General features: G+C 42.3%; 8 protein-coding genes across 8 annotated transcripts; 3 read left to right on the top strand and 5 right to left on the bottom strand.

Moving 5' to 3' along the window:
- Positions 1–338: 338 nt before the first annotated feature.
- Positions 339–2,814, bottom strand: EAE98_008544 (uncharacterized protein). The gene is made up of 2 exons (XM_038956167.1): positions 814–2,814; positions 339–753 (listed from the first exon to the last, which is right to left on the bottom strand). The coding sequence occupies exons 1-2, from the start codon at positions 1,991–1,993 to the stop codon at positions 629–631; spliced, it is 1,305 nt and encodes a 434-aa protein (XP_038807626.1). The 5' UTR covers positions 1,994–2,814; the 3' UTR covers positions 339–628.
- Positions 2,815–6,878: 4,064 nt separating this feature from the next.
- EAE98_008545 (uncharacterized protein) lies at positions 6,879–9,426 on the bottom strand (the record flags this gene model as incomplete). The annotated part of the gene is made up of 2 exons (XM_038956168.1): positions 6,879–9,269; positions 9,319–9,426. The coding sequence occupies 2 exons, from the start codon at positions 9,424–9,426 to the stop codon at positions 6,879–6,881; spliced, it is 2,499 nt and encodes an 832-aa protein (XP_038807627.1).
- Positions 9,427–10,814: 1,388 nt separating this feature from the next.
- Positions 10,815–11,730, top strand: EAE98_008546 (uncharacterized protein; the record flags this gene model as incomplete). The annotated part of the gene is made up of 3 exons (XM_038956169.1): positions 10,815–11,052; positions 11,231–11,507; positions 11,556–11,730. 3 exons carry the CDS (start codon positions 10,815–10,817, stop codon positions 11,728–11,730), a joined length of 690 nt encoding a protein of 229 aa, XP_038807628.1.
- Positions 11,731–13,821: 2,091 nt separating this feature from the next.
- EAE98_008547 (uncharacterized protein) lies at positions 13,822–15,448 on the bottom strand (the record flags this gene model as incomplete). Its single annotated transcript, XM_038956170.1, has 5 exons — positions 13,822–14,153; positions 14,376–14,392; positions 14,448–14,587; positions 14,653–15,152; positions 15,325–15,448. The coding sequence occupies 5 exons, from the start codon at positions 15,446–15,448 to the stop codon at positions 13,822–13,824; spliced, it is 1,113 nt and encodes a 370-aa protein (XP_038807629.1).
- Positions 15,449–17,174: 1,726 nt separating this feature from the next.
- EAE98_008548 (uncharacterized protein) lies at positions 17,175–18,170 on the bottom strand (the record flags this gene model as incomplete). The annotated part of the gene is made up of 1 exon (XM_038956171.1): positions 17,175–18,170. The coding sequence occupies one exon, from the start codon at positions 18,168–18,170 to the stop codon at positions 17,175–17,177; it is 996 nt and encodes a 331-aa protein (XP_038807630.1).
- Positions 18,171–20,078: 1,908 nt separating this feature from the next.
- On the bottom strand, positions 20,079–20,881 carry EAE98_008549 (uncharacterized protein; the record flags this gene model as incomplete). The annotated part of the gene is made up of 2 exons (XM_038956172.1): positions 20,079–20,819; positions 20,879–20,881. 2 exons carry the CDS (start codon positions 20,879–20,881, stop codon positions 20,079–20,081), a joined length of 744 nt encoding a protein of 247 aa, XP_038807631.1.
- A 1,906-nt stretch (positions 20,882–22,787) lies between these two features.
- Positions 22,788–23,180, top strand: EAE98_008550 (uncharacterized protein; the record flags this gene model as incomplete). The annotated part of the gene is made up of 1 exon (XM_038956173.1): positions 22,788–23,180. The coding sequence occupies one exon, from the start codon at positions 22,788–22,790 to the stop codon at positions 23,178–23,180; it is 393 nt and encodes a 130-aa protein (XP_038807632.1).
- A 2,047-nt stretch (positions 23,181–25,227) lies between these two features.
- EAE98_008551 (uncharacterized protein) lies at positions 25,228–26,331 on the top strand (the record flags this gene model as incomplete). Its single annotated transcript, XM_038956174.1, has 5 exons — positions 25,228–25,351; positions 25,406–25,544; positions 25,624–25,793; positions 25,851–26,155; positions 26,224–26,331. The coding sequence occupies 5 exons, from the start codon at positions 25,228–25,230 to the stop codon at positions 26,329–26,331; spliced, it is 846 nt and encodes a 281-aa protein (XP_038807633.1).
- Positions 26,332–26,570: the final 239 nt, after the last annotated feature.

Consider the following 26,570-nt stretch of genomic DNA (forward strand, 5'->3'; position numbering starts at 1 on the left):
ACATCTGCATCTGCATCTGTATTTAAAAGGAATCGATTCTACGTGTCGTTACCGCTGGTTCTGCGGACAATGAGCATGAAGGGTTATGATAAAAATCTTGGGCATATCGAATACTAGGACCTGAAGGTATTATTATGACTTGAGGGAGATTTCACGTCCGACCAATCATGAAAACAGAAGACAGCTGAATCCACGGCTGAATGTACAGGTCTCAAGGTGTTAGGTAGGTAGGCACGAGCCCTCGCAAGTACAATCAATATGGATGGCCAGGATAATTTCATGTTCACCAAATATAGATTCCTATGCATTGTCCCCAACTTCCAAGACGATGATATGTTAAAGAATGATTACCTAATTTTTCAAGATAAAGTTCAATTATTATAGATACAAAACATGAAATCATATATTCATTCAGTCTTATCCTTGGTGAATGTTTGATTGTTTCCTTTCCATACATCTCCATTTTTTCCTATGCACAGCCTCCTCTCCATAAATCCTTCCAGCCTGTTTGATCATCTCCCATCTCCCAACACCCGAAACAGTAGCTCGACATCTATGCGCCTCTATTATGCTACTTTATACAACAAAGACCGGGAACGATTATCTAAAAAGAAAAGAGAAAAAGACTCTATTGATGAGGAGCCATTCCGAGGGAGTTGTTTCCTCCGTTGAATGCGACGAATTGAGACTTGAACATAATGTCACCGTAAATTTGAAGGTTGGAAGTAGTGGCTTGAAGACCTCCGAAACAGGCTGTGAGGAATCAATGTTAGCATATTGTTCATGAAGAAAGAAGATCAGGTCATAACTTACTGGTACCAGTGTTATCAACAGGAGCATAGTTGATATCAGAACCACGGACAGTAGCCATGTAGGTTCCTCCAACATCGACAGCCAAATCTGGTAAAGTGGCAGCGCAAGGGAATGTGACACCACCGACAGTTTGGTTGTTGACAGCACCTTGAACCTTGCTATAGTAACCGTTGACGATGTTGGCATCAGCCAACATGAGAGTGGTTCCGGTATCAGCGATAGCTTGTCCGTTTGGTACAGCGGTCTCGGGGCCTCCTCCAACGGAGAATTTGCCGGAGCTGAATTGCCAGAATCCTTGAGTGGTGTTAACAGCAGCCCAAGTGAGGGATCCGTTGAATTTGGTAGAATCAATGTTTCCGAATTCGTAAGATCCAGCAGAGGCTTTGCGGAGATCGGCAGTGAAAACTGGCTGAGCGAGACCTTGGGACATGGCGTTGTCGAAGAAGGTCTTCTGTTGAGCGGGCTTGACAGTGTTGAGTTTAGAGAATGCGAGACCGACAAGTCCGTTGGATTGGGTGTCGGAGACAAAGGATGCGGAAACTGCGGTGGCCATCTCAATTGCTTGTCCAGTGACAGTGGCTCCTCCAATGTTGACAGTGTCTGTACCAACGTTACCAGCAGCTCCGGATCCATCACCGTATGAGATGGACCAAGTAGCACCTTGGATTGCCTTGAAGCTTGTCGATTTGGAGGCGTCATAGTTTTGGTGACCAGATTGGGAAGCGGTTGCGAGTTGAGTGCTGAAAACCCAGAGATCAGATGATCCACTATCGAAGTCCATGTTCATGACCTGTCCACCAATGTTGACTGGCGACAAGTACTCAACATCGCCACTCTCTGGTGTAGCAGTAACAAGACCAGTTCCTGCAGCTGCGCTACCACTACCACTTGCGGCGGCGGCTACTGCCGTTGTACTTCCAGTAGCGGCTTTGGAGTTTCCCTCTGGGAAGGCAGGGTTGGCACCTGAGTTCATGGCCGCGACCAATGATGCTGGGAGAGTCATGGAATGCTTGTTGTATGCTTTAATGAGAGCTCTTGTGCCGGCACCAGCTGTTCGACCGACATAATTAGGGTTTGCGACTCGCTCGACTTTGAAGCTTCGCTTTTGTGCTGGGTGTGGAGCGGCGAGGACCAAGTTGATGAGTGCGAGGACATAGAATGCTTGAAGTAATGAAGGCATCTTGAATGATTGGTAGAGCCACGCCAGGTGGTTGTACAAAAAGAAAAGGGTGGTTGGCTTGTGTGAATGAAAGACTAATGCTGTTGCTTGAGATAGACCAGACCACAAGAGAAAAGAAGATCGCTGGAAAACATGAACTGAGAAAGAAAAATGGATGCCGGCCCCAATATTATTATGAAGGAAATGTAAATAGATATATGAACGATGACTGGAAATGCAACTATAAAAAAACAAGCCAAGAAACCTGGAGTGTTCCGGGTATGGAGATGGATAGAGATAGAGAGAGTAATGGAAACTAAAACGAAAACACGCGGCTTTTCACGAACAATAAGTAGAAGAAATATGAAGTTTGCGCATGAAGCTTTAAGACTACTTGATATGCAAGTTTGAAGACCAGGTTCAAACGCCAAAGCTGGATGCCAGACACAAGCTGCGGCATAATGGTGGAGAATGATACTTATTCAGGGAAAGTCCCTAACGTCTTGAGTAGCCGGGTATGCGTGTTTGATCTTTCTCCTGGCCTTCATGGCGTTGTCTGTGCTTTGACGAAGGCTCTGGGATTGACATGACTTTCTACTCGACCCTTGTTCTGGACTGTACTGCATGGTGGGGATTTTGGTATGGAAAAAGATTTTAAAGGTACGGGGTTATGGATAGTGGATAGTGGAAGTGGAGGTTGTGGATTGTGAGAAAGGGTTACAGAAACTGGATGACTATACCTAGATTGGAATAGTCATATCCAGTCAAGTCTGAACACGGAGAGTTTGGTAGATTTTTTGGGCAATCTGACATTGGCGACAGTTCATAATTGGATCGTGTATGAAGAGCCCTGGAAAGTCACAACATGGTAGACCCAAATTTGTGAAATGGAGTTGAACGGAGTACAAAGAGGCAAAATGATGGTTAGATTAGTAATGTTATGGACCCTGTAAGATTCAGGGGAGCCCTAAGATATCCTGGAGCTTGGCAATGTCACCGGTGACGATTCTCTTTGGTTGATGAGGATTTACTCTTAGGAAAGTAGTCTTTGAAAATCATCGAATTAGCCTCTCTGATTCGTACTCAAGTGGCTGTTGATTTTCCATAAGGATAGACTTAGCGTTGAGGCTGACGTTTACCTCAAAGACACCAAACTTTTTGAGGGCGACGGACTCATTCGTAGTTCAATACTAAAGGATATGAATGGAAGGAAGTGTTTAGCGATGAATGTCTTAGTACACATTGATTGGTTCCAAATTTGGCACCGTCTACTTCCCCCTGAAAATAGGGCAATTAGGGCAGTTTGGTAGACTGAACTTTTATGAGCCAATTGTATTTGAAGGATTCACTGAAAAGCATCGACTCATATGCTAGATTCCGTTCGTTGGAGATACCCAGAACTTCGAATATATTCTTCCGAAATCAATACCGATCATTCGGGGGTTCTAGAGTAGTGAATGTGCCGATACCAAGAGAATACCAAGAGAAAAGGCCTCTGTTTAAATCACGATCATCTATTTCCCCATGAATTTGTATGGAGTTTAATACACATTTTCACATCAGTATCACATTGAATGCCCAGCAACTACTAATTCTCGCCGCAATATAAGTTTTCGCTTGGTCGAATCCATTTCCAGATCTCTTCCGTAATGATATACAGATTTAATGATGTCTTCCGTGCAATCACAAAAAAGCTACCCGACGTGAACAATAAACCCAAATGATGCTAAGCTTTTCGATACAACTCCATTCTTGAATTCTCAGATGAATGCAAAACGATGGAGGCGCCTATTGTCATCCAAGTCGACTCGGATACGTTTCTTCATTCTCGGATTATCTAGATGTGATTGTGCAATGTTTCGAAATTTCAGAATATACGATAGGAATTTGATCCGCACGCCACTGCCGTGATCAGATCTAGAAACATCATTTGTATCGATTGGATTGTTCTGGCTATGGAAGGATTTTTAAAGCCATTACATTGTATGTGTATACAAAGCAGAATGTGTCATCCTTCAAGAACTAAAATACTTGTATTCGTGTCATCTCATCATCACCTTCGCGTACCTCCTTCATCACATCTTAGAATTCTGGCGCTTCGTTAACTTGATATGATTGTGGCCGCGACATAGCGGCCAGTACTTTTAAAATTTACAAAAAGACAAGGATTGCTAGATCTCATCGGTTGGCGAATTAAGTCTACAGGATCATAAAGTGAAAGCATCCCCCCGCCATCCAAGCTTGAAACTACATGTACTATAATCTGAAACGTCAGCTCTTGGCCACCAATGATCAAATCGGAGCGTGTATCTGAAAGGGGTTTGCGAATTCTTGGAAATGTCTCGCGTTAATTGGATAACGGATTTGTTTTTTTCTTTTCCCATATTCTTTCTTCATGAACGGGGAAAATACACAGTTATTACTAAAAGATATGTAGATCCTTCGATTCAATTCTTTCTTCCGCTGTACGAAATCACATGGAGGAGTTTCTATATGATTTCATAAGACCTTGTATGTAGGGACCGAATCAGACAATGGTATCGTGGTACCACAGTATCTCTCTTCGTGATTTTGATCTGCATTGTTCATGACTTGTCTGACTTGCTTGCTTATTTGATTTCGAAGTCGTACCCAAACAGCCCCCTTCCTCGTTATGTTTTCTACTTTCTCGATTGTAATATTCCTCTCAATCCTTTGCTCCAAATTGGTAAAGTTGCCATCATGCCTTCATTATGATATGATCCTATCTACCTAAAAAGATTATCCATACAGAACTAGCCACTCATCTCACCCAGTCTACTCCGTCTTCGTTGTGCTCCTAGTGTGCATTTGAAAGAGAGATTACGTTGTGCGTGCGTGCGTTCGCTTCGGAGGCCCGGACAGGCCACCATCTCACCAAATTATTGTCAAACCGTTATCGTCTCTAAATACACCCCATAACCACTCACAATGGCTATCATACAAATGCCACGAAGCATGCGTATCCTTGACCGAGTCTAAGATTTGAATTCGAAAAGGCAGATCTACTGAGATGGGATGAGATCAAACGTCGAGGTATATCCTCGTGCATTCACGCGTCAAACATAGCCTTCTATTGAAACAACAACACAGCTTGAATCCGCAACTGCTATGGCTGTGCAAATTAAGAATGAAGTTGATATGAATCAAAAGCTTGTTTGGAACTTTATTTGAGTACCAGAGAGCAGGGACATTATGTTACGATCGTTCGACATTGATCAAGAAGCATCGCACGCCTCCTTGGGTGTTTGTGTTGAGTGAGGGTCTGTTTCGTACCTTTGAGGCTTGAATGTTCTGGTTCGTCCGAGGACAAAGTTATCTCCTCAATCAATGTTTCATTCTTGTTGGCACATCAGCGACAGAAGTATTCTGCATGTGCTATTTCTGTTTCGAAGGCTGGAAGAGGCTTCAGGTTCTGGCTTCTCAATCATCATGGCTCGGATGAATCACAAAACAAGACCCTATCGATACAAGACCGTTTGATACATGTGCACAAGCCACCTTGTAGAACGTTTGTGGTTACGTATTTTTGATCCAACAGGGCCCTCCGGCAGTCTTCTGGTTCCTCAAATGTCAATTCATATCAACCATAATGTAAGCAATAGATACCACGCAACTGTTGCTATATCGGCGTAGTTTTTATCACAAACCCACCCCCGCAAAGCTTGATTGAGATGGCAGAGGCATCTATTACTCGTATACGGTCTGAATTCTGATTATAGAGGTAAGTCATCTCCGCCTCACTGAATTTTATTACTTACCCGGGCCTCATTAGAGTCGGATCATATGTCGAGGGGTCTAGTTTTGGGATTCGGAGAGAAATGGCGTGCTCGGATTACATTAACGACTCCCAGTTTATTTGACCATGAAGATTTCTTTGGGGCTGTAGAAGCCTAGCATTTTCCATGACGGAAATCTCAATGATGAGTAGAAACTCTTCTGAATTCCTGTCAACGACCATTTCACCAACCCAGAATTCGTCTTGTGTTCACAACAATGCAACCCAATCTCTTTACTCTATTGAAATCAAGTATTCATTTTACGTCGATGTTTGAACACCTTTATTCTTGACTAGCTTTGTCTTCACGGATACTGTGGATCTTACTTATTTCCACACGGTAGAGACAATATAGATCCTACCGTTGTGTTCATTGAATTCTTGAAATTTGCCTCGATCCCTCCAAACTATATCTGTTTCGACTGATAGCCGTATACTAAGCTTTCTCGGCAATGTAAAAGCTCTTCGGGATATCGCGGGTACGCGAGTTGATACTTGCCCACCGGAAGACAATGTGGAAGGACCAAGGTCATCATTGGTTCTTCAGTCATACCTATTAAAATCGAAAGCTGTCTTTTGATGTACGATGCATCTTACATTAGAGTGGGAGATTTTCAAGCTGTCGTTGGGATAGAAGTATGAATTGGACCAATCATATCGCTGTTGCCTCGATATGTAAATACTGTAGCATGTAACATCGAAGTATGGCACAAGTATTGAACTTTGGGCTTTGCCACACACAGAAAAGACTGGCCGTCAAGGTTCAGCTATTGGCCATTAGAAGGTCAGTTCGTTCTCCATTTGTAACATAGATATTTTCTCGGTTGTAAACGTATCCGAGATCTTGTAACTTTACTATTAGTGGTAAAACCATATTTGTTTCTATGTTGTTTTGTTTCGCCAAGTTGTTTTGATGGCTTGATTCAAGACTCTGTCCTGCACTATTAGCCGGGGCATTCTACGAGTGTTGGACGGAGAGGCGGAGTGTCCTTGAAAACTGCATGTCTAGAGAAATTTGTTTGTCAAATTGCTACCAACATAAACTATTGCTATATCCTAGCATAACAAGCTTCCCGCCTTATCTAACATAACACAACCATGTTCCGGCACCTATGCATTAACCACCGTCTCTCCACTTGGAAATCCAGCCTCATATTGCAACACCAATTTAACACCTGCTCCCGGTGCCAGCCTCACATTCCAAAGAACTTCTCCACTCTTCTTCAATTCTGCATCGGCCGTTCCCCATGCATCTGATTTCTTACTTCGACGAACAAGCTCGCCTCCACTACTAGAAGTTCTCTCCCTATCTCTATCTCTTTCCCGCTCCCGACCTCCTTGAAGCATCTCATCATCCAAGTTCAAGCCCGTAGGAATTCTATCACCATCAGGTTTCAAACCTCGAGGGACTAAAACCTCGACTCGAAGTCTCTCTTCTTCGGAAACAGGCACCTGATCCATAACTAACAGACTGACACCTCGTTGCATTCTCGTGTTGCGCAAGGACAAAGAACGTAAGAAGACGTTGCTGTCTTCTTTTGAGAAGATTCCGCTCTGCGAACGTCGTACCTCGGGCTTGTTATACACGACCTTGATAGCTGGATCAACACCAAGATTCAAACTCAGGCTTTCACCAACAGAACATCTTGGGAAGGTAGCTTGACCCAGAAAGCTGCCATCCAAATTTAATCCTACTGGGCCTGCTAACAATGGAATTTTCGATGAATTTCGTAATTTGGCCTTGAGGAATGCAACCGTCCGAAGCTTAGGTATAACCACGTGTTCAAATCCAATATTCTTAAACTCAATTTTCGCAATCTTGTGCTTGAGGACAGAGTTTGAAGGCATGAGAGTTTTGAGGCCAGGGAGATCATAGGTGGTAGACATGCCGGACTCTTCCCAAGCTCCTTCTTCGAATGTAAGGGTGGGTTTTGGTGAAAGAAGACGTTGAATTAGAGGCGTTTCGAAGGTGCCGGTAGGATCACCGATATCTGATCCAGGCGCGGAAACATTGGCGCTATGCTCTGAATGTATGAGAGGCTGGACGCTACTAAGGAGAGGATTACCGTGAGCTGGTTGGTTGGCAGAGTTCTCGGCAACAGACTCAGAGTTGTTGGCTGTAGATGTACGCAAGCCACCAAATAAACCACCGCTGGTGACAGGATTTTGGGATGAGGCAGGGGCCCCAAATAAGCCACCAGTAGGGGCAGGATTCTGGGATGATATGTTAGATCCAAAAATAGCACCGGTGCTGGGCCCTTGAGATGGTGCAGTAGATCCAAATCCCGCAACTGGTGGAAACAAATTTTGTTTATGGTGAGCTGGGGCGTTGCCAAACAAATTGTTACTCGGGAATCCACCTTTGTTTGCGAATATATTGTTAGTTGGCTCGAATCCGAAGAGGAGATATCGAGGTTGCTGGAGATGTTGATTATTTTTATCAGCCCATTCCGTTCTCTTGGCCGCAATTTCACTGGTACTGAAAAGAGCGGCTTCGGCGTTTCTACTCCCCCCTTTCAGTAGTCGCACGTTCCATGGGGGTAAGGTTGGTATCGATTCATTAAAACTAGTGATGGATGTTTGAGAAGTTGAGAGAAGAACTTTGGCATCGCGCCACGTTTCTGAAGTCATATTCTTTAGCTCGGCCGCATATTCTAATACACCCGTGCTAGTCAAGGTGTTAAGGCTGAGATCGTAGCGTGGAGACCACGACACTTCATAGGTAATGTAAGAAATGGAGAGGCTAATGATATCCGTAGCTCGACGGCTAGAGACTTGGTAGTTGTTGACGGTCATGTCACTGGCTACCGAGCTAGGACGGGATGATCCAGATGTCATGGCAGAGCTCGTAGGCTCGATACTGATAGTAACACGATAAACTTTCTTTGGCCAGAACAAACTTCTCTCTGACTTGATACGTAATTTTTCCTTTGCCGACTCGGCATTCTTTCGAGATCTGGTCGCTTGAAGCTTAACTTTTTGCTTGAATGCTCTCCGTTGTGCCTTCGTTCTTGCTTTTGTCAATTTGCTTTTCTCTTTCATCAATCTAACGATTTCATCCTGCGTAACTTCCAAAGCAGCAGTTGCAGCTACGTGTTCAACATAAATCTTCTCACGTTCATCGCGATATGCTTTGATGAGTTTCTCGAACTGTTCGGGCGATGGGGGATTATCGCGAACTGTAGCACCATAATCCTCACAAATCTGCAGACGACTCGCAACAGAATTAATCTTCTCGGTTTCTTGGGCGAGCAAACGGTTCACTTGCTTGATTTTGGTATCGACAAGCTTCATCGATTCATCTTCAGAGTCCGAGGAATCATCATCTGTTTCTTCCTCAAGCTCAGAGTCGGATGAATAAACTTCTTCGTAAACATCACGATTAGGTAGAAGATCAACAGATACCTCCGTGATGGTGGCGGAACCATTTCCTTCAACTTTGATGGAGTGTTCATCAATGGTTGGAGCAAGTCCATCGATGATGATTTGATTGGTTCCGGTCTAAACTCCGTCAGCACAACGAACCACGGTATGTATTCACATATCTTACCTGTAATGTGATATCTCTGATATCACGAACAATCTGAGCTCTAGTTGGAAAGATTAAAACACTTCGAGTGCTTAAATCTCGAACACGGAATTCTTGTTTGCTTGCCATTTTTACCCAATTTTCTGGGGTTGTTGTCGACGCGTATTAACCAGTCGTAGAGTGGGGATTCCGCTGGGCATTCAGCTACAGAAAATTTCACGGATAATGAGGAGAGTGCGATAATCAGATGTTAATAGCAGATTTTGATGAAGAGTAGAGATGGAAAAAAAGGATGAACAGAAACGAAAAGTTGCTTCTTCCCTCAAATCCTTATATTCCGTTCTATCGCCCGACGCTCAATTTTGACGTCCGATGTTCATATTTTGGTAGAATTTAGGGTATCAGTGGATGTCAGGCAACTGAAAGCTTTACCTTTTGCCCCGCATATTGATGAACTTACGATTTTGTGTGGCCAATCAACAATTATACATCACGTTGGAAACCGCGGCTATGTTCCACTGCGAGGCCACACGAACAAGGAAACGAAGTAAAAATGGAAAATGTAAGACAGAATGATGGTAACCTCTCGGTTGAGTCATATTTACTTGTATAGGCACGAACAGATAATCAGCCTGAGTTTGAAAAGAATGGACTTTAAGAAGATTCAAAGCTGTAAAGGTGTATCTACTGTGTAGCTTTTATATAAAAATCTCTATGAAGTGCTCGAATAGCGGATAAAGAGAAGACCTCCATTAGGTGTGGCGATGTCCTATTCGTTGTTTGTGGCGAGTAATGATCTAGACGGGTATGTTTGAAAAGCGGTGAATCATTCCGTCGTGGCAGAATATTCCAAATTCACTTCTTCATGTTGTTCAAACCCTCTCTTCTTAACCACTAGGTACCCCTTCTTCCCCTCGCTTGATTTATTCCGTGTTCTTGTTTACTGTATTCTCTTCAGAACGTGTTGAGACCCTCCACAATACCTGTTAAAAGAAATTCATGGCGAGTGCCAGGATTAATAAGTTGGATTGTGTCATCAATTTGAATTTACAATTGAAAAACAAGCCACAAGCCATCACATGCAAATTAACAATCTGAATCCGCCGGTACCAATCAATACATGGGAACTTATCTATAGAATTATGGAACGAGCAAACGACTTTTCTATGGTAATATCGAGCCACAAGGATATCTGATTAACAAATGCTCCCCTTCTCAGCCAATAAAATCACCATTGACTACTTTGAGTAACATCAATCATACACTATGGGGAATATCCATTTCTAAGCACGACATCGTTGAACGATGCTTCGTAAGCAGATATATTTCTAAGCAGTTCTTAATGTTGTATATACATACAGATCTATCTCCATCAACTTCGAAGAGAACCCGAAGAAGTCTTACAACAGCTCAATAAGTCTCATATAAGGTCCTTCTTGGATATTCACTTCCAGGATTTAGGACATCCCTGTGATATAAACATCTCGTATTAATATCAAATCCATTCTTGAGTCATCATGTCGAAAATTGTCCTCATTCTCGGCGGTGGACCCAATGTTGGACTCAACATCGCTCGTGTTTTCTCATCAAAAGGATCATACAAGACCGTAATTGTATCACGAAATCCTAAAGAAGAGCTCATCAAGGCGACTGATCTTTCCCTCCAAGCCGATTTCACTGATCCCAAAAGCATCAAACGCATTTTTGATGAAGTGAAACAGAACTTTGGAGTTCCAAATGTTGTTGTATATAATGGTTAGTCTTTCTATTCTAGGATCGGGGTCTTGATGATCCAGACTACAACTCGATTGTTCGAAACGATAAAAACTTTTTAAGTTGCTTCATGTGATGGATTCATACAAGATTGTTAAGCAGTCTGAAATATTGAACACACCGAAGCCAAATCAATGACACCTACTGATGAATAGAAAAGCCGCAGCGTTAACAGTCACTCCTGATCCTCTCTCTGTGCCATTGGAAAAGTTCAATGAAGACCTCAATGTAGTCATTACTTCAGCATATGCTGCTGCACATGAGGCTGTAGAGGGATTCAAAACTCTTCCTGAAGCTACTAACAAGACATTTATTTACACCGGAAATATACTGAATCGTCAAGTCATCCCATCGTTACTTGCGTTTGGCATTGGAAAGTCTGGCGCAGCTCATCTTATCCAAAGTGCTTCAGAAGTGTATAAGAAAGATGGATATAGGTGCGTGAAAATCAAACGGTATTGTGAATTTGGATTGACATATCAAAGGTTTTATTGGGCGGACGAACGAACGGCAGAGGGAGGGCCTAAAGGCAACGCAATTGATGGTGAAGCACATGGAGAATTCTACTATGAATTGGCGACGAGTGAGGAGCCTTTGACTTGGGATGCCACTTTCGTGGCTGGAAAAGGCTATGTTGACTTCAATGGAAAACTGGAGTGATTGGGGATAAATCTCAGAGAGGACCTGAGATCAATAGAGTTACCATGTTATAATTGAGTGGTTCAGAAGGAAGGGTCGAACGAAATCCTTCCCATTTGTCGTTAGGATCTAGGAGAAATACTCACTTTTCATTTTCGCAAATTTTATAGTGCCTTCAGGCTTACGGTCGCGTAGAACCCTTTAGTAAATAGGACACTCACTACCTAGGTATAGGTACCAATTCTTATCGTTTTCATTAATCAGTCAACCATTTGAATATGATGTATAATGGGTATAACGGGTAGACCTCTTAACAGTTAATATGTTTAAATCATAATTGTGTGGAATACACCCAGTACTTAGGTCACCAACACGAGTCACGTGTTGAAGAGGATGTTCACGTGATTATAGACGTAATCAGTATGTGAAGAGATTGAACCAGATACGATGTTAGGCGATGAAAACTTTGAAGAAGCACAACTCTTTACGAGGACATCAAATATATAAACACACTATCCACAGGTGAGCATCGTATACTCTGCGTGTTGACAATCAAAATGCGACAGCCGTATGTGCAGTGATGAGGTAGTGAGTGATAATCCACCAGCGATACAGATCATTGTTTCTGATATTCTGCTTCCAGTCATCTAGTGTGTATATTTATGTATATACGTACGTATGGGAGAAGTATCTGCCAGATAGCTGGCACTGGAAAACTTTACAATCGCAAAATCAAACCTTTTGGTCGGCCTTCTGATTCGATTCAGAAGAACGCAAGACGCCCATGAACAATCTTTGATTGATATCTCTTCGCTTTCCTAATTTCGACCGTCCTTATTTCAAACCCCTTTTCAAATATACCAGTAGGAACAAAATCATCTCCTGGCTGGTTCAATATCACCCAAAAGGATCGGATCATGAATAATCACCTGTCAGCAATCCATTTGGATGTATATCTAACAGCCTTGGAATATGATAGATTTTATTTGATCACGGTCTGGGCCGAGTTGGTGCGCCTTTTGACTCTAATACTTGGTATACATAGCCTAAGAACTTTCCGTATGATTATTGTTGTTCTCTCCTTCGTTGTCCTAAGCAATTGAGAATTTCTATCCATGCTTCCAGCTCAAGACAGATGACACATCTCATGAGAAATGGTAGATGAAGTGGATTAGCAATCTATATATGAAAGTTTTCATGTTTATGTCTTGAAATCATGGTACTTGATTATTATTCTAGTTCTGTTCATCATAAGCCAAACTCCGTACCCCTTTCATATTGTAGACATGGGACCAACGAGATGGCATATTGACTATCAAAAGTAACTTCTTTATTGCAGTCTATAAAGAGCAATTTACTTCCTAATGGACTAATCTGAAAAAGCGCTTCTCAAGTATCAGGATTTAAGTGTCTTCTGATAGAATTCAACACTCCAATTTGCCTTTCCTTGTCTCACGATTTGAGTCATATTTGCGACTTCCCCCATATGATATATGATCTGAAGTGGAACATGGTTAGCTGGATGCGATGCACATTCATCATTGCCTTTGTGTGTTATGGTACATGAGAGGATCGGTTACGAATTTTATGGTTTGCAGCACAATGGTTGAGTTTTATTCGGGTCGCTCAGATTTCAGTTCCACCCGTCTTCATAGTTGAGTGGTAAAAACTTTTCACAATGCTCCCGAGTTGCTATTGCAATCGGTTGAGAGAATCCTACCCATATATTTCAAAATTTATCCATTTGCACAGTATTCTACACTACTGTCTTTGCACCATAAACCCAGGGGCATGTAGGAGAGTATCTTCCAACTTTGAAGTATGGCTAGCACTAAGGTAGCTACTCATAGTACTTGAGGGTCATCAGCCCTACCAAGGATAACAAATCAGGATAAATATCAAGCCCCAATATGAACAGTTCAAATGCGGCAACTCTCTGCAGTTGTTACGATGTAAGGTTCAAAACTCAAAGCTGTTGAAAATCATATGAAGAATCGAGCACAATCTACCAGTCTTTAATGAGGCCTTTTTATTGTTTCCAAATGATATCTTTTAACGCCGATAGCCTAGCCATATGCTCTTCAAATTGTATTATGTAACATGCAAGTAAAATTATCCGGACATCCACTCGTGTTCAAGACAGTCCTCAACTGTCAATCTTTTTTCAAAGTCTATTTCCAACATTCCCCCCAAAAGATCTGCTACTTCTTGACTGATAGGTTGACGCAGCGGACCGCTCTCGAAATCGAGGGCCGCTTTGGGGTTTATGATCATCAATATCGTGTTTCTCCTCCGCTGTTTCTCATCATTTGCTGGCCCAGCGGAATCAAAAGGATGATAGCCCAGTAGGCATTGAAAAAGGGAGACCCCTGCTGCCCAAATGTCTACCTCGAATCCTAAACCATCAATATGAAGACTCTTCCTGAAGCATTCCGGTGCCATATCTTGATAAGTTAGTAAATGAACCGATAGCAAGTGTAGTGCCCCAGTTGGTAACCAACTAGTACAGAGGTACGGGGGTGGGGTAGGGTTTCGATGGTTCTGACCCTCTTTAAATAGGGGTAGTATCAAACTGAAATCTTTGATCCACTAGGACCACCAATGTGCCTTCAAATATTGATATCTTCTCAAATATCAATTTCAGATGGGATAGGATGAGAACTTACAAGTCATTGTTCCTTTTCTGTGATAAAGTTAGCAAACAATATTTGAGAGTTTGTATCGTATATTATGCCCACCTTGAGGTTTTCCTGATTCTTTCGCCAACTACCAAATGGTCTACCAAGCCGAAGTCTGCTATCATCATACGACCACCCGAGCCGCGCCCAAGGATCATATTTCCTGGCTTTATATCGCGATGCAAGATATTTTTAGATTTCTATAAATGTAATTAGCACACTCTTTTCGACTTCCAGATTGGCTTTCTTGAGTCGGGGTTCCTACCAAGTATTCAAGCCCCAATAAAATGTCCATGAAGTACATCTTCATTCGAGTCTCTTCGATGTATCCTTGCTCGTGAATCATATCGGACATGGTCTTCTCCCCCAAATCCATCACCATTCCGGGACCGTCACCTATACATGCGTAGAAATCATGAACACGAAGAATCGATGGATGATTCAACTTCTTGTGCAAATTCCACTCTCGTTGAAGAGGTGCATTTTCTGTATGTTTCAATACCATCTTGACGGCAAATAACTTGTTTGTAGCTTTCTCCTCAATGGAATATACAAGTCCGAAACCGCCTTTACCAATAACTTTAAGAGGTCTATATTTTTCGCAGAATGATTCTTCAACGAGACGACCTTGCTTGAAGGTAGTGAGATGCGAACCTCGATGCAGTTCAGCCTGTCTTTGGGGGCAGCGTCGAATTGTTCCTTTCAGAGGTTGGGGTTTGGATGCTGAGTCGAAACTGCCAACGTTAAGCGACAACTGCTTCGCGCCTACGATGTTGAGAAGTCAGCAAGTCTATTCCACAAACGTCTGCAAAATTAGAGTAAAATGATATGATTGAATTTATAAAAGACAGAGAATGACATGTAGAGGTTCAATCAACAGCTTGATGTGGAACGACGGAGGGGATAATACGAAGACAAGGTTAAACTTCAAACTCACCAGTATTTGCTGTCAAAGAAGGAGCTGAAGTAGCCGGAGTATAAGCCAAATTTCGCCATTGCATAGGTTTATAAACTATTACTTCGGTAGACGAAGTGTCCCTAGAGGTATTTTGATTGTCCATTGCTTGGTTCTCGGTAATAATATTGGATGGAGTCTTGAAGATTAATGATGTTGCTTCTTGAGTCTAGGTCTTTCGGATTGATTGTTCTGAATGAACATACTTGAGGTATGGGGAATATTTATTTATATTCTAGGAATTTCTATCTGGACTGCCCTCAATCGCACCTTCCTTGGCATGGATTAGGTCTAAAGATCTACTCAGATAATTCATGATGTTATGGTTCGAGCTAGTGCTTCTTAATTCGCTCTAGTCCCTTTAACTTCTACGCTGCGATGACTAGTCAGTTGGAACATGTCGAGCCAAGGAACATCAATTCGAGAGTTACCATTCGTCAATTTTTACTTGGATTGTACGTTTCAAGTACTTTGAGTATTATTTTATGAGTAGATTATTCATGATAGAACGTCCCTGCGAATTCCTCGCCCTTTCACTCATCTGTCAAACGTAATGACTAGCGAAGTCCTAAATTTAAGCTTGTATCAAGCGTCTCTCTACTCATTAGCCGGATTTTAATTCAGGAGAAAGCCACGATTTCCCCAGACCCATTCCTTTTTCGTGTGGGGTTGAAATTTTCATTCTTATAGCTCATCTGCTTCCTCAATTTTGTTGAGAATCATAAAATTACGCGTGTAGACAGATAAAAGATGGGGAGACGAAAGACAGGACATGACAGCTGGAGATACCCGCGCGTCCGATGGTATACAACTCAAAGTGATTGTCCAGGCTCCGCATTTGGCTGAGTGTGATAGCACAATTGATGCTCGACGATAACCTCTCTAGCTCGTAGAATGGCAAGCAAAAAGGAAGATCGATACTATTTGTAAAAGTTCCCATTTGAGATTTGGTACATTTAAACTTAGGATCAAGAATTGATCACTTTTTCTCAGAACACAGCAATTTACAAGTGATGATAGAAAGACCTTTTTCATGCTGTTCTCACTCGATCCTCTCAGTGTCACCTCTAGTGTCAAGCAGTTATCCAATTTTTCTCCGAGTCTATTTTACTGGGACGGCGAGAAAGATGCTCTCCCTAATTGAAGCTAGATTGATCAAACACTTGGTACCTATAATAATCGTTCTCGGCGTTAATAGCTATGATCCTTATTCGGCTGATCAAATCATTTAGGCGTTGAGCGTGAGGAACCCTGCCTTAACTCAACGTTCACAAAGAAACTCAGCCAAAATTATGTACATCATACATGGCATACGAAATGATGGATGATATTAAATTAAATTCAGATAGACTTCTTAAATACACAAAAAAATATACAAGATAAAAAACGTAACTATCCCAACGCTTATATTTTATTGCACAGCAAGTAATACACCGTCAAACCTCCCGCAGCAAGTAAATTAATTAGTGCTTGTGTCTTCTCTGATAAAAACTTGTACTGGTCTACAATTCAGTCCTTTTCTTCGAGGTCATATCCAGATGCCTTTGTTTGAACGAAATCATGAGAAGCTTGATTTTGCGAGAAGGTTGTGCCAGCATGCAGGAAGCTGGCCGTGGAATTGTCGACAGAATCTTCCGGGGGACAACCGATGTTATCACAAGTGACGATGAACTAAGAGCGAGCCCATGGATATTCCTAGTATGCCGATCTACAGATATTCCTGTATTGATGCTATGTATGGAACGTGCAAATTGTGAACTTGCGTAAGATCCATTTAAAAATTGTCTTATGATGAAGCAAGATGTCGACACAAGATTCCTTTGATAGCATGGCTAAATATGAGAGTACGTCAATGGTAGATCGGATTGATACATTCCGAGTCTGCCAGTATCTCGATGCAGGTCGCTCTTGAGATATGGGTACCCTCTCGGTCGACTACTAGCAGGTACTCTTCGATCCCGAGAGCTCGTACTTGAGTTTGAAGAGGCATAGATGACACGTTCCGAACTCCCCATTAGACGCGGGGACGTTCTAGCCTCTTCAACCTTTTTCTCTTCAACAACTGCCGTCATTAATGCTAGAATCGCAGGATCATTTGCAGGATCATGAAGCTTGGCTGGTAAGGTAGAAGTACCCTTGGAGGGATTCTTTTGAGATTGATGTCCGAGATAAGAAGAATTTGAAGACGTATTTCTTATCCAATTTGCCACTCTAGAGTCTAACCTTTCATTCTGACGTGTTGGAGGATCAGAACTGTTCGAAACGCTTTGTACGCCGTTCTTTGTCATATCGTTCGATAACACTGATGGGGGGCAGTGTGTACGAATGGCCGTTACAGGAGTCGTACCATAATTCTTCATTCTGGCCATCTCTGGCGAGATTCGTTCATCAATACTTTCCGTGTTGCTGTATGTTTTCACTTGTGGCAAGTTTGGCATTCCAGGTATAAAAATTGGAGGGGGTCTGAAGCTTTTGATCTGTCGGGAGTTGGACTTCCAATCAGGAGAACTGTTACCTTCAGATCTCGTCGTCGCTGCATAGCTAGTAGAGTTGTTGCCAAATCCATTTTGTGATCCTGTATGAGATTTAGGATGATGAGGTGGAGTAAAAGTAACAGAGGTTTGTGGTGGAGTTTTGTGATTGCCGGATGACGCGTTGGCTCTATTGTTCTGTCTTAAAGAGTGGTGTAACACGACAGTGATCTCAGCTGCTTCTTCACCGGGATTAACCGGATCGAGTGTCTCGAGCCAGGCTGCGAGTATATCCATCTCCTGCTCATTGAGCTGGCGAGTGTATAATCGAGTGTTTCGGAGTATGTGAGACGTCATTTTGTGCTAGAAAGGTGAAAGGTTCGAGTGGATTCCAAAACCTGAACCGAAAATAGGCGCCTGACTAGATGAAGTTAAAAAGGAGGAAGTTTTAGAGCGATGGTAAAAAAAAAGCATACCGATTTGCGGAATACAGTCTCTTAAAACTGTTTCTTGTCGCGACAAAGTAGTCACTAGCTTTCCTCGGACTTCACCTCCGAGTGAGTAATCAATAATAACTGGCCACAAGTTGTAACGTCGGTGAATTTTCGATGATAACTCCGGTTGATCTGAATACCGTTGATGTTTGGGAAGGCGGAGACTTGCGAGCTTTCGAGATATTGTTTTAAGCTGGAGTGATGCTTGCCCTGCTGATAAACATTGCATTCTTGGTGTAACAAGTTCCTTCGCTCATAGTTATATCTTGCCTCATTCCCGAGAGCAAAAGCTAGTGAGACTTCAATTGGCGAATTGCGGCTCGTATGATATGTTCATGACCTTGACCCGAATTTTGTTGAAGCCGTCTGATTTATGATAGGTTTATTGAATTGCCCGAAACATTACTTTTACTCCACCAGCGCCTAAACATCTGTATGATCAAGGTAAAACAGATGTCCATGCATGACTGAAAGAGACTGTAGCAAAGACTGGACTTAGTGATTGCATCTGATTGAGTTTACCGCCCGGGAATAATCCAAGCATGACAAGGCTATTTATCCACATGCAAGAGGATTAGAGACTTGATTCTGAGAGCCCATCAATTGTTGTAACTGGCTAGCTTACAGGTGCTCCGACCAGGAAAGCGCTTACCGATAAGCATTCTACACTCAAAATCCGGCAGTTTGGTATTGGGGGCTTAATTCTGCAGTGATTGTGAAGTGCAAAAACAGGCTGACGAGGAGCCGTTGGTAATACCCGAATCATGAGATGAGACAATAGATGAATGGAGTTTAGCTATTGGAGTCAGGTCAAACAGCTGGGGTTTGATGAGGTGTGATTTGTTGTCTCTACAAGGAGGATTCCTAAAAGAGTAGGTGCGGAAAAGGAGACCCGACAGTTTGGAAGCGAGAAATTCATCCTTGAACAAGAGAACCAATGAAAACCTTGACATTTCGTAGGGGAGAAGATCGGTCTTTATGAACTCCCGAGTTAATACACGGAAGGAGTATTGAATTAGTGAAATTTACAACAGGATGAGAACTTTAGATGACAGCTTTTAGCCATGCCATATAGATACATATGAACAATGAGGTCATGTCAGTCATGTATGCAGCACTTGCCTACCAGAAGTCTAATCCATTTATGAGTCTTCCATCAGGAATAACGAAATCAAAAACACTTCTCAAGAGAGATAGTAAATTTGCAAAGAGGTAAGGATTTGTTAAGATTACGAGTCAAATTTTGTGCATGTAGGGTCATGCACAGTGAAATCCTATCATCTTCCACAGGCAAGCGAGGAAGCAAAGCCAAGAAATCAAACCCTGATGCTATCATGCCGGAATGCATGATTGGGAGCTGATTCGAGAAAAACGATATTCATTTGGTCTTTTGGTGTCACTGGAGAGCTTCATGGTGATAGTGTGGCATGTGCCGGGGATGTCGGGGATGATCAAAAGATGCAAAGGAGGATCAAAAGGTCGAAATAGACAATAAAGTTTTGAAGATGCACAGAGAGTCGAATGGAAATAGTCCGCATACTTCGATGAACATTTAATGAATAATGTTTATAGATTCCTAGATGTAAATTCTCGGCGCTCAGTGTCGCACGAACAGCCGCCCCTTTTTGTGCCGAACCATACTCCAGACTCCACGCTTATATTACCAAGAAATGAACAGTTGCCAAATATTCATACACACTTCCAACCCTAAATTCATAAATATCAAGATAGTTCCTCCATTACCAATGATGACCTGATTGCACTCAATACGTTACCTCAGGAAGTGTAAGACGGCCCAACAAAAGGCGAAAAATATCACCACCCCAATTCCAAAAATCCATTTGTCCTGCTTCGCACGTCTCTCAATCATGCGGATCGTATCGCCAGATACGCCCAAGGTATTTGCCACACTATACAAGCGTTTTTGTGTCCCTTTTAACATTTCTCTCTGTTGTCCCAAATCACCTAAAACTGCTTGTCCACGAGCAAGGTATTCATCCAACGCACTATGGGTATTTTGAAAGAATGATTGTTCGCGTAAAGCATGCGTTTCTCTTGTATAATCCCCACTATTCATAGAAAGTTGACTTCCACCGGGTCCACCCTCTCGTCTCCATGGACTATCCCGAGCAGCGGTCGCACTTGTTGTATTTGCATAAGGATTTTCGGGTGTTGATGCATGATGTGGTCTTCTTCCAAGTAATTCACTCCTATCTATCTGTGTTTGATGATCTTCATTTTGCGATTTGAGAGTTGCAAACTGGGAGCGATAATCTTGTAGTTCAGAACGGAATGTAGCTAATCGTTCATAGGCCTTTTCCTTTTTGGAAGGGTTGAGTTCGGCCGATTGAAGGGAAGCGTAAGAATCAAGAGTTCTTGAAAAGGAGGTTAGAGATGAAGATATTTGACCAAGTAGAGATGGAGTGAGGGGTTGCGATTCGGGTGGAGAAAGCGAGGAAAGATCTCGGCGGAGGGAGGTGGATTGTTTGAGTGCGGTATTGAAGAGAGTGTTCTGTGATTGTTAGATTGAGATTCTGAAGGAAATCGAGAAACATATATACATATACATACCATGATGAAGGTTTTGATAAGTAAAAGAAATGAAGGCCCTTGATAACTGACTGTACCTAGGTAGTCAAAAGAAGTGCGTGATGCGCTTTTCGAGTTACAGTTGCGCAGTTTCAATAATGATGAGACTAGTAGCCTTATTTGAAAGTTAAACGTGGCTCCAGGGCTCCAGCTAACCTTACTCGAATTCTTTCGATGTGGCGGTGCTGATTGAGTTCGGAATGTGGCTAGAGTAATATAAGGCTGAAGACAAGGCTGAGCAATGATTTTTTTAAACTTTGCCACTAGGTACCTATGCTTGAGACTTGTACAAAGTTTACCTAGGTCCGTCCGTGTACCCTAGGTGCCTTAGTTTCTACTTGTAATCCGGTCAATCAGACGAAAATCCTGAACATGAGGGGTCCTTCCATTTGACAGATTTGACAAAGTTGAGGCTATTCGAGCCATGACAACATACCTATGCAACGACAACGTGTACAACGACAGCATACGGAGTATGCAATCAAACCATACTACCTACTCATTAGGTAACACAGACAGACAAGCAAGCAATACCGGGAAGAACCTGTACTCTGTACATGGAAAAATGGAATGCCAGACTCAATACGCGTATCGAGCAAACCTCGGTTCACAACCTTTCTTCGTACAAACCACATGTTATAACTTATTACTAAGGTCTCATTATCCACTGGCGCACCTTAAAATACGAGTGTGCATCAAATCCCACAATTGATTCATTTTATATTAGTAGATTAGGTACGACTGGTACTGTCGTATGTACAAACGACAAGACAATAGATTACGAGAGGTAGGTGCAACGGGAGAAAAAAACGATTGATCTCAATTGTATCTATATACTTGGGTACTTCCCTAGTATTCCAAGGTTATTACTATGAGTTGATATCTCCTTGGAAATTGGCCATTACACACTTCCATGCTACCCATCTCGAGCATTGGATACCTACCTACTACTATCTTTCCCTTGCACATGTATACATTCAATTCAGTTACTCTCTTCCTCCCTTTCCTCTATCTAAAGTCTGCAAGCTTTTTGAAGGAAAGTCCTCAATTCTCAAAAGTTGTACATATATAAGGTTTTATATACGACGTATATATATATATACCTATATAGAGTACCTAGGTATGTAAGACTCTTACTTTCCTTGATTCGAAAACAAGAAACAAATACCACCTGCCTACGCACTTTACCTAGTACAATTGACTTATCTCTATCAATTGTACAACACTTCAACCTTCTTCCCTTCTCTTCTCTTCCATCCACTCACTCATTCATTCATTTTCTTCCCTAGATATTGTATTAATTCCAAAATCATTCTTACACTTCTGTTAGATTTTGTTGATTTTATTCACACGGATGAGAACACAAAATACTTCTACACAATACCTTTATTGTCGCCTATTCACATATCGTCAATTCCCTCTTGATCTTGGGATAGAGGGGTAGAAAAGCCAAACTTTCCAGTTACACACATCGCAAACATCGAAAGATCTGCTGCATCCCTTCAATATCCTCTCCCAAAACAACGGAGTACACTGAACTCATTCAGCTCCCGCTTGCACAACCCAAAAATCCTTTGCTTTTTGCTTCATCATTGGATCCTGATATTGTATAACGACGCATTTCCCATTTTTGAGCACTTCAAGCCAAGAAGAGGTACTTGAGTGCGTGGAGCTTCCAATACGAGTGGTCGCAAAACGTATATTTATCCGGTTCCTTCTGAGAGAACTCATTTACTGACTTCTCCAAATTAGAGCCTCTCCCTCCATTTTCGAACTCAAGATGACGTTCCTTTCGACGACTTATCTCATACCCGGGATATTACTCAACCCCGCCTTCGTATTGCACCTCATAAATACCTTCGTTTCACATCTCTTACCACCTCCTCCGACAATGTCGACATCTCCACATCCGATCTTCGAAAGTCTTGGCCCACTACCAGGTTCGCAATGGGCACTTGATATGCATGAAGATGATGCGTTGTGTTGGAGATATACAGCTGTCATGGTAGTCATACAAATGTGGATATTTGGTCGGGTGAGTGGTAACAGGATTTCGATGAAAGATGCCAAAGCAGGCAGAATGGAAAGGGAGCGAGCACGCAGAGAACGAAGTGCTATTATTGAGGCCGAATCAACATCTGCGAAACTAACGAATGGACTGGATGGCATTTGTGAAGTCGAGAATGGTATGTTGGGAAAGGCAGATCTTGGACGGCATGACGAAGTATTGGAAGCTAGTGATGGGAATACGACGGAAACGAGCGAAGAGGAGATCATTGTATAATGATGAAAACTTTTACGAACATGACTGGTATGGCGTTTTTGGAAGGGACGTAATAGATGGAAACTGCAAAACCAGGCAAAATTATTGGGTTGGTAGAAACGATTGTTACGATTCTTACGATTTCATGATGGTTTGGTGTTGTTGTTTCTTCGGTTGAAGGGAATATGCATTGGGGAGTTAATTGGAGCTGATACCTAAGAATAAAGCATTGCCTATCACATTCAATCAATATCGATATATTCTGTCTTTCTGATGCGATTGTCTTGTTGGACAGTGAACGGCATTCTTAGCCGAAAACTATGGTTGATATATATGCCAAATCTAGATGGACTAACGATTTCAAGGATTCAATGGCTGAGTATAATGACCGGAAAAGGACACAATATCTCTTGAGCCTGAATGATCAATGCGGCTACATGCAGACTTCTGATCAATTTCGATTATTCTGAATTCGAGACTAGGCTCTCGGTGATTTGGGCCTTTGAACAGGCTACCAGTTTCTGAGCGAGTGTTTGGATCGTCACATAGCTTGTCAGAATATTAGACACTAGTTCAGGAGCGAACAGTCCCTCATCTTTCCCGGTTGTTCTGAATCAACTTTCCTTTTCCAAGTTACCTTAGGAACTGGCCTGACTTAAGGTACCAGTACGGCAATGTGTCGGTCATTCTCAGTCCATCCCTTCGAGATCCGCTCACAACATTTGACCCTTGTCACAAAGTGCTCTTCTAGGAGAAAATTTGAGTGGGGACGTTGAGACTTTTGAAGATGCAGCAGAGCATTAGCGATAAGAACGCAGCTTGAGAGTCGACTCTACTCGTTTAGTCGAATTAATTATCATGGATGGGCAACTCCGACTCAGATCTTAGTAATGGAAATACTTTTGAATCTCGCGTGTTGTCCCGAGCATGAGCATAGTGAGTGCTTTGGAATATTTGCGAAGACCCCCCAATTAATCTATCTCCTTCTTCTGCCGTCTGCTCTCTCTCTTCTCAGAAATTGCTCCTTCCAAAGGCTGATCTTGTGTGTATTCTGCGTAGCATTGTGAAATGCCGAGTTGTAGTCAATGCCAGACAGTCGTGTTCGGGAATAGATGCTTGATCACTGCCAGACGAAAGTCACATTCAAGAGTCAACCTTGATACTTATTTGGCCAATCTTCGAGATATATCTACCTAGGATGTCTTTCCCACTTTCAGATCGATCTCTCTATGGTCGGGGTGAAAAAGACGAGCTCTTGTAATACTGCCACTTATTCACCACATTGCATTTGATGAAGAGATTCTAAGCCGTGATGAAGGCTCCAATCTAGATTAAAGAAAAGCCAATGATGAGTCTCAGAATGATCAAATGGTATGCTATTCTTCAGGGTGAAGATTAGGCATGAGTGATTCATTAATCGCATCTCTTGTTTTTGTCTAGGCGGCAGTGCATGGCAATTAAGAAACTACCTCACATCTCTCTTCTTTTGGGGCGTTGATAAATCCTCTTTATGCCAATTAGCTTTCTTTATCTGTTTCAGAGGATAATCCAATGAACTATTCAGCATACATAATACCCATAATCACAGTCGGCTTTACGGGCAATGGCAGAGTTGCATTTACCCGCCCAATTTATCCAAAGAGCCTTGATATTGCTATCAATTCTACCTAGGTAATACAATCCTCATATTATAGGGTCTAATCTACTTTAATAGGTAAGAGTTGATCATCTCACTGCATTGCGGGGTGCATGATTGACGCTGTACCCAAAACACTAATATCTTGTGACTAGCAAACTTCAAAAAGGTTACCGTCGATGATTCTCACTTGCGGGGAACATGCAATAACACCTATATCAAATTTCGCTCGGACAAATGGACTGGGCGAAATATTACCCAATTCGTTCATTGATGAATGGAGTGACATTTGGTATTGACTGGGCTGATACTTCTCCTCCGTCGCCGATCTTCAAAATGTATAAAGGAAGATAATTTCCCCCATCAAGTCCAAGGCTCAACATCAACCATTCGAACCTTTTAAAAATCAAATTATTGGTCTTCATATTCATCATGGTTTCATACAAAGCTCTTCTTATTACTCTTGCTACTGTTACGAGGGTCTTGGCATATCCAGCCAACTCAAGTATTGAACTCGTCGATCGAAGTGGGACACCTAGCTCCACTGGAACCAGTGGTTCGTATCCCTCTTGTCCCGTGTAACTCTCTTTATATTGACCTTAATGATTAGGCGGATATTACTATTCCTTCTGGACAGACGGTGGCGCAGATGTTACTTACACAAATGGTGCTGGTGGCGAGTACAAAATACAGTGGTCAGGAAATGGCAATCTTGTTGGTGGAAAGGGCTGGAATCCTGGAAGTGCTAGGTTGGTGCAAATCTTCTCTTGATCTTCCATCACGACTATGACTATTGCATTTGCTGACCCTCATCTCAATTACCCTCAGGGCTGTCACCTATAGTGGCACGTACAGTCCAAATGGCAACAGTTATCTTTCCCTCTATGGTTGGACAACATCACCTCTTATTGAATACTATGTTGTCGAGAATTTCGGTACATATGATCCAAGCACTGGAGCTACCTTGAAAGGTACCGTGGTTAGTGACGGAGCAACTTGTAAGTCAATGTAGTCTCATACCTAGCCACGCAGTGACTCATAATGACAACTTCCAGATAAAATCTATCAGACCCAACGGGTCAATCAACCATCTATTATTGGTACTGCTACCTTTTATCAATATTGGTCTGTTCGACAATCAAAGCGAACTGGTGGTACCGTAACAACCGGAAATCATTTCAATGCTTGGAAAGCACTAGGAATGAACATGGGTACTTTTGATTACATGATAGTCGCAACAGAAGGTTACTTCTCCAGTGGGTCATCCGATATAACTGTCGGAAGTTCAACAGGAGGTGATGGGAGCGGAACTACTACCACGGCTCCTGCTTCTTCTCCTACAACATCACCAGGTGGCACCGTAAGTTTGCTCTTGATTGGAACCTTGAGGATGTCGAAGATTTTTTACTGATACACGATGTGATTTAGTGCGGTGCTCTATACAGCCAATGTGGTGGAGCTGGATTTACAGGCTCTCAATGCTGTGCATCTGGGACCTGCAAGTATTCAAATTCTTATTATTCTCAATGCTTGTGAGATATGGTATTTTCGTGTTTCAGCCTCGGAATACTCAGTGATGGATTTAGGATGTTCGCAACCCCTACTGTCCTATCTGGAAATTGATCGGTAAATATTGCAGCGGAATAGCAATGAAAACTATGTGGAGATATTTGTCCATTTTATCGTGTCTACTTAAGGACCAATAAATATCGAAGTGTTTTTCTAAAACATTCAGTGTCTTTTAATGCACTCCAATCAACAGAAAAGCAGCATAA

The sequence above is a fragment of the Botrytis deweyae genome, assembly GCF_014898535.1.
Source record: "Botrytis deweyae strain B1 chromosome Unknown BDEW_022, whole genome shotgun sequence".
Taxonomy (NCBI): domain Eukaryota; kingdom Fungi; phylum Ascomycota; class Leotiomycetes; order Helotiales; family Sclerotiniaceae; genus Botrytis; species Botrytis deweyae.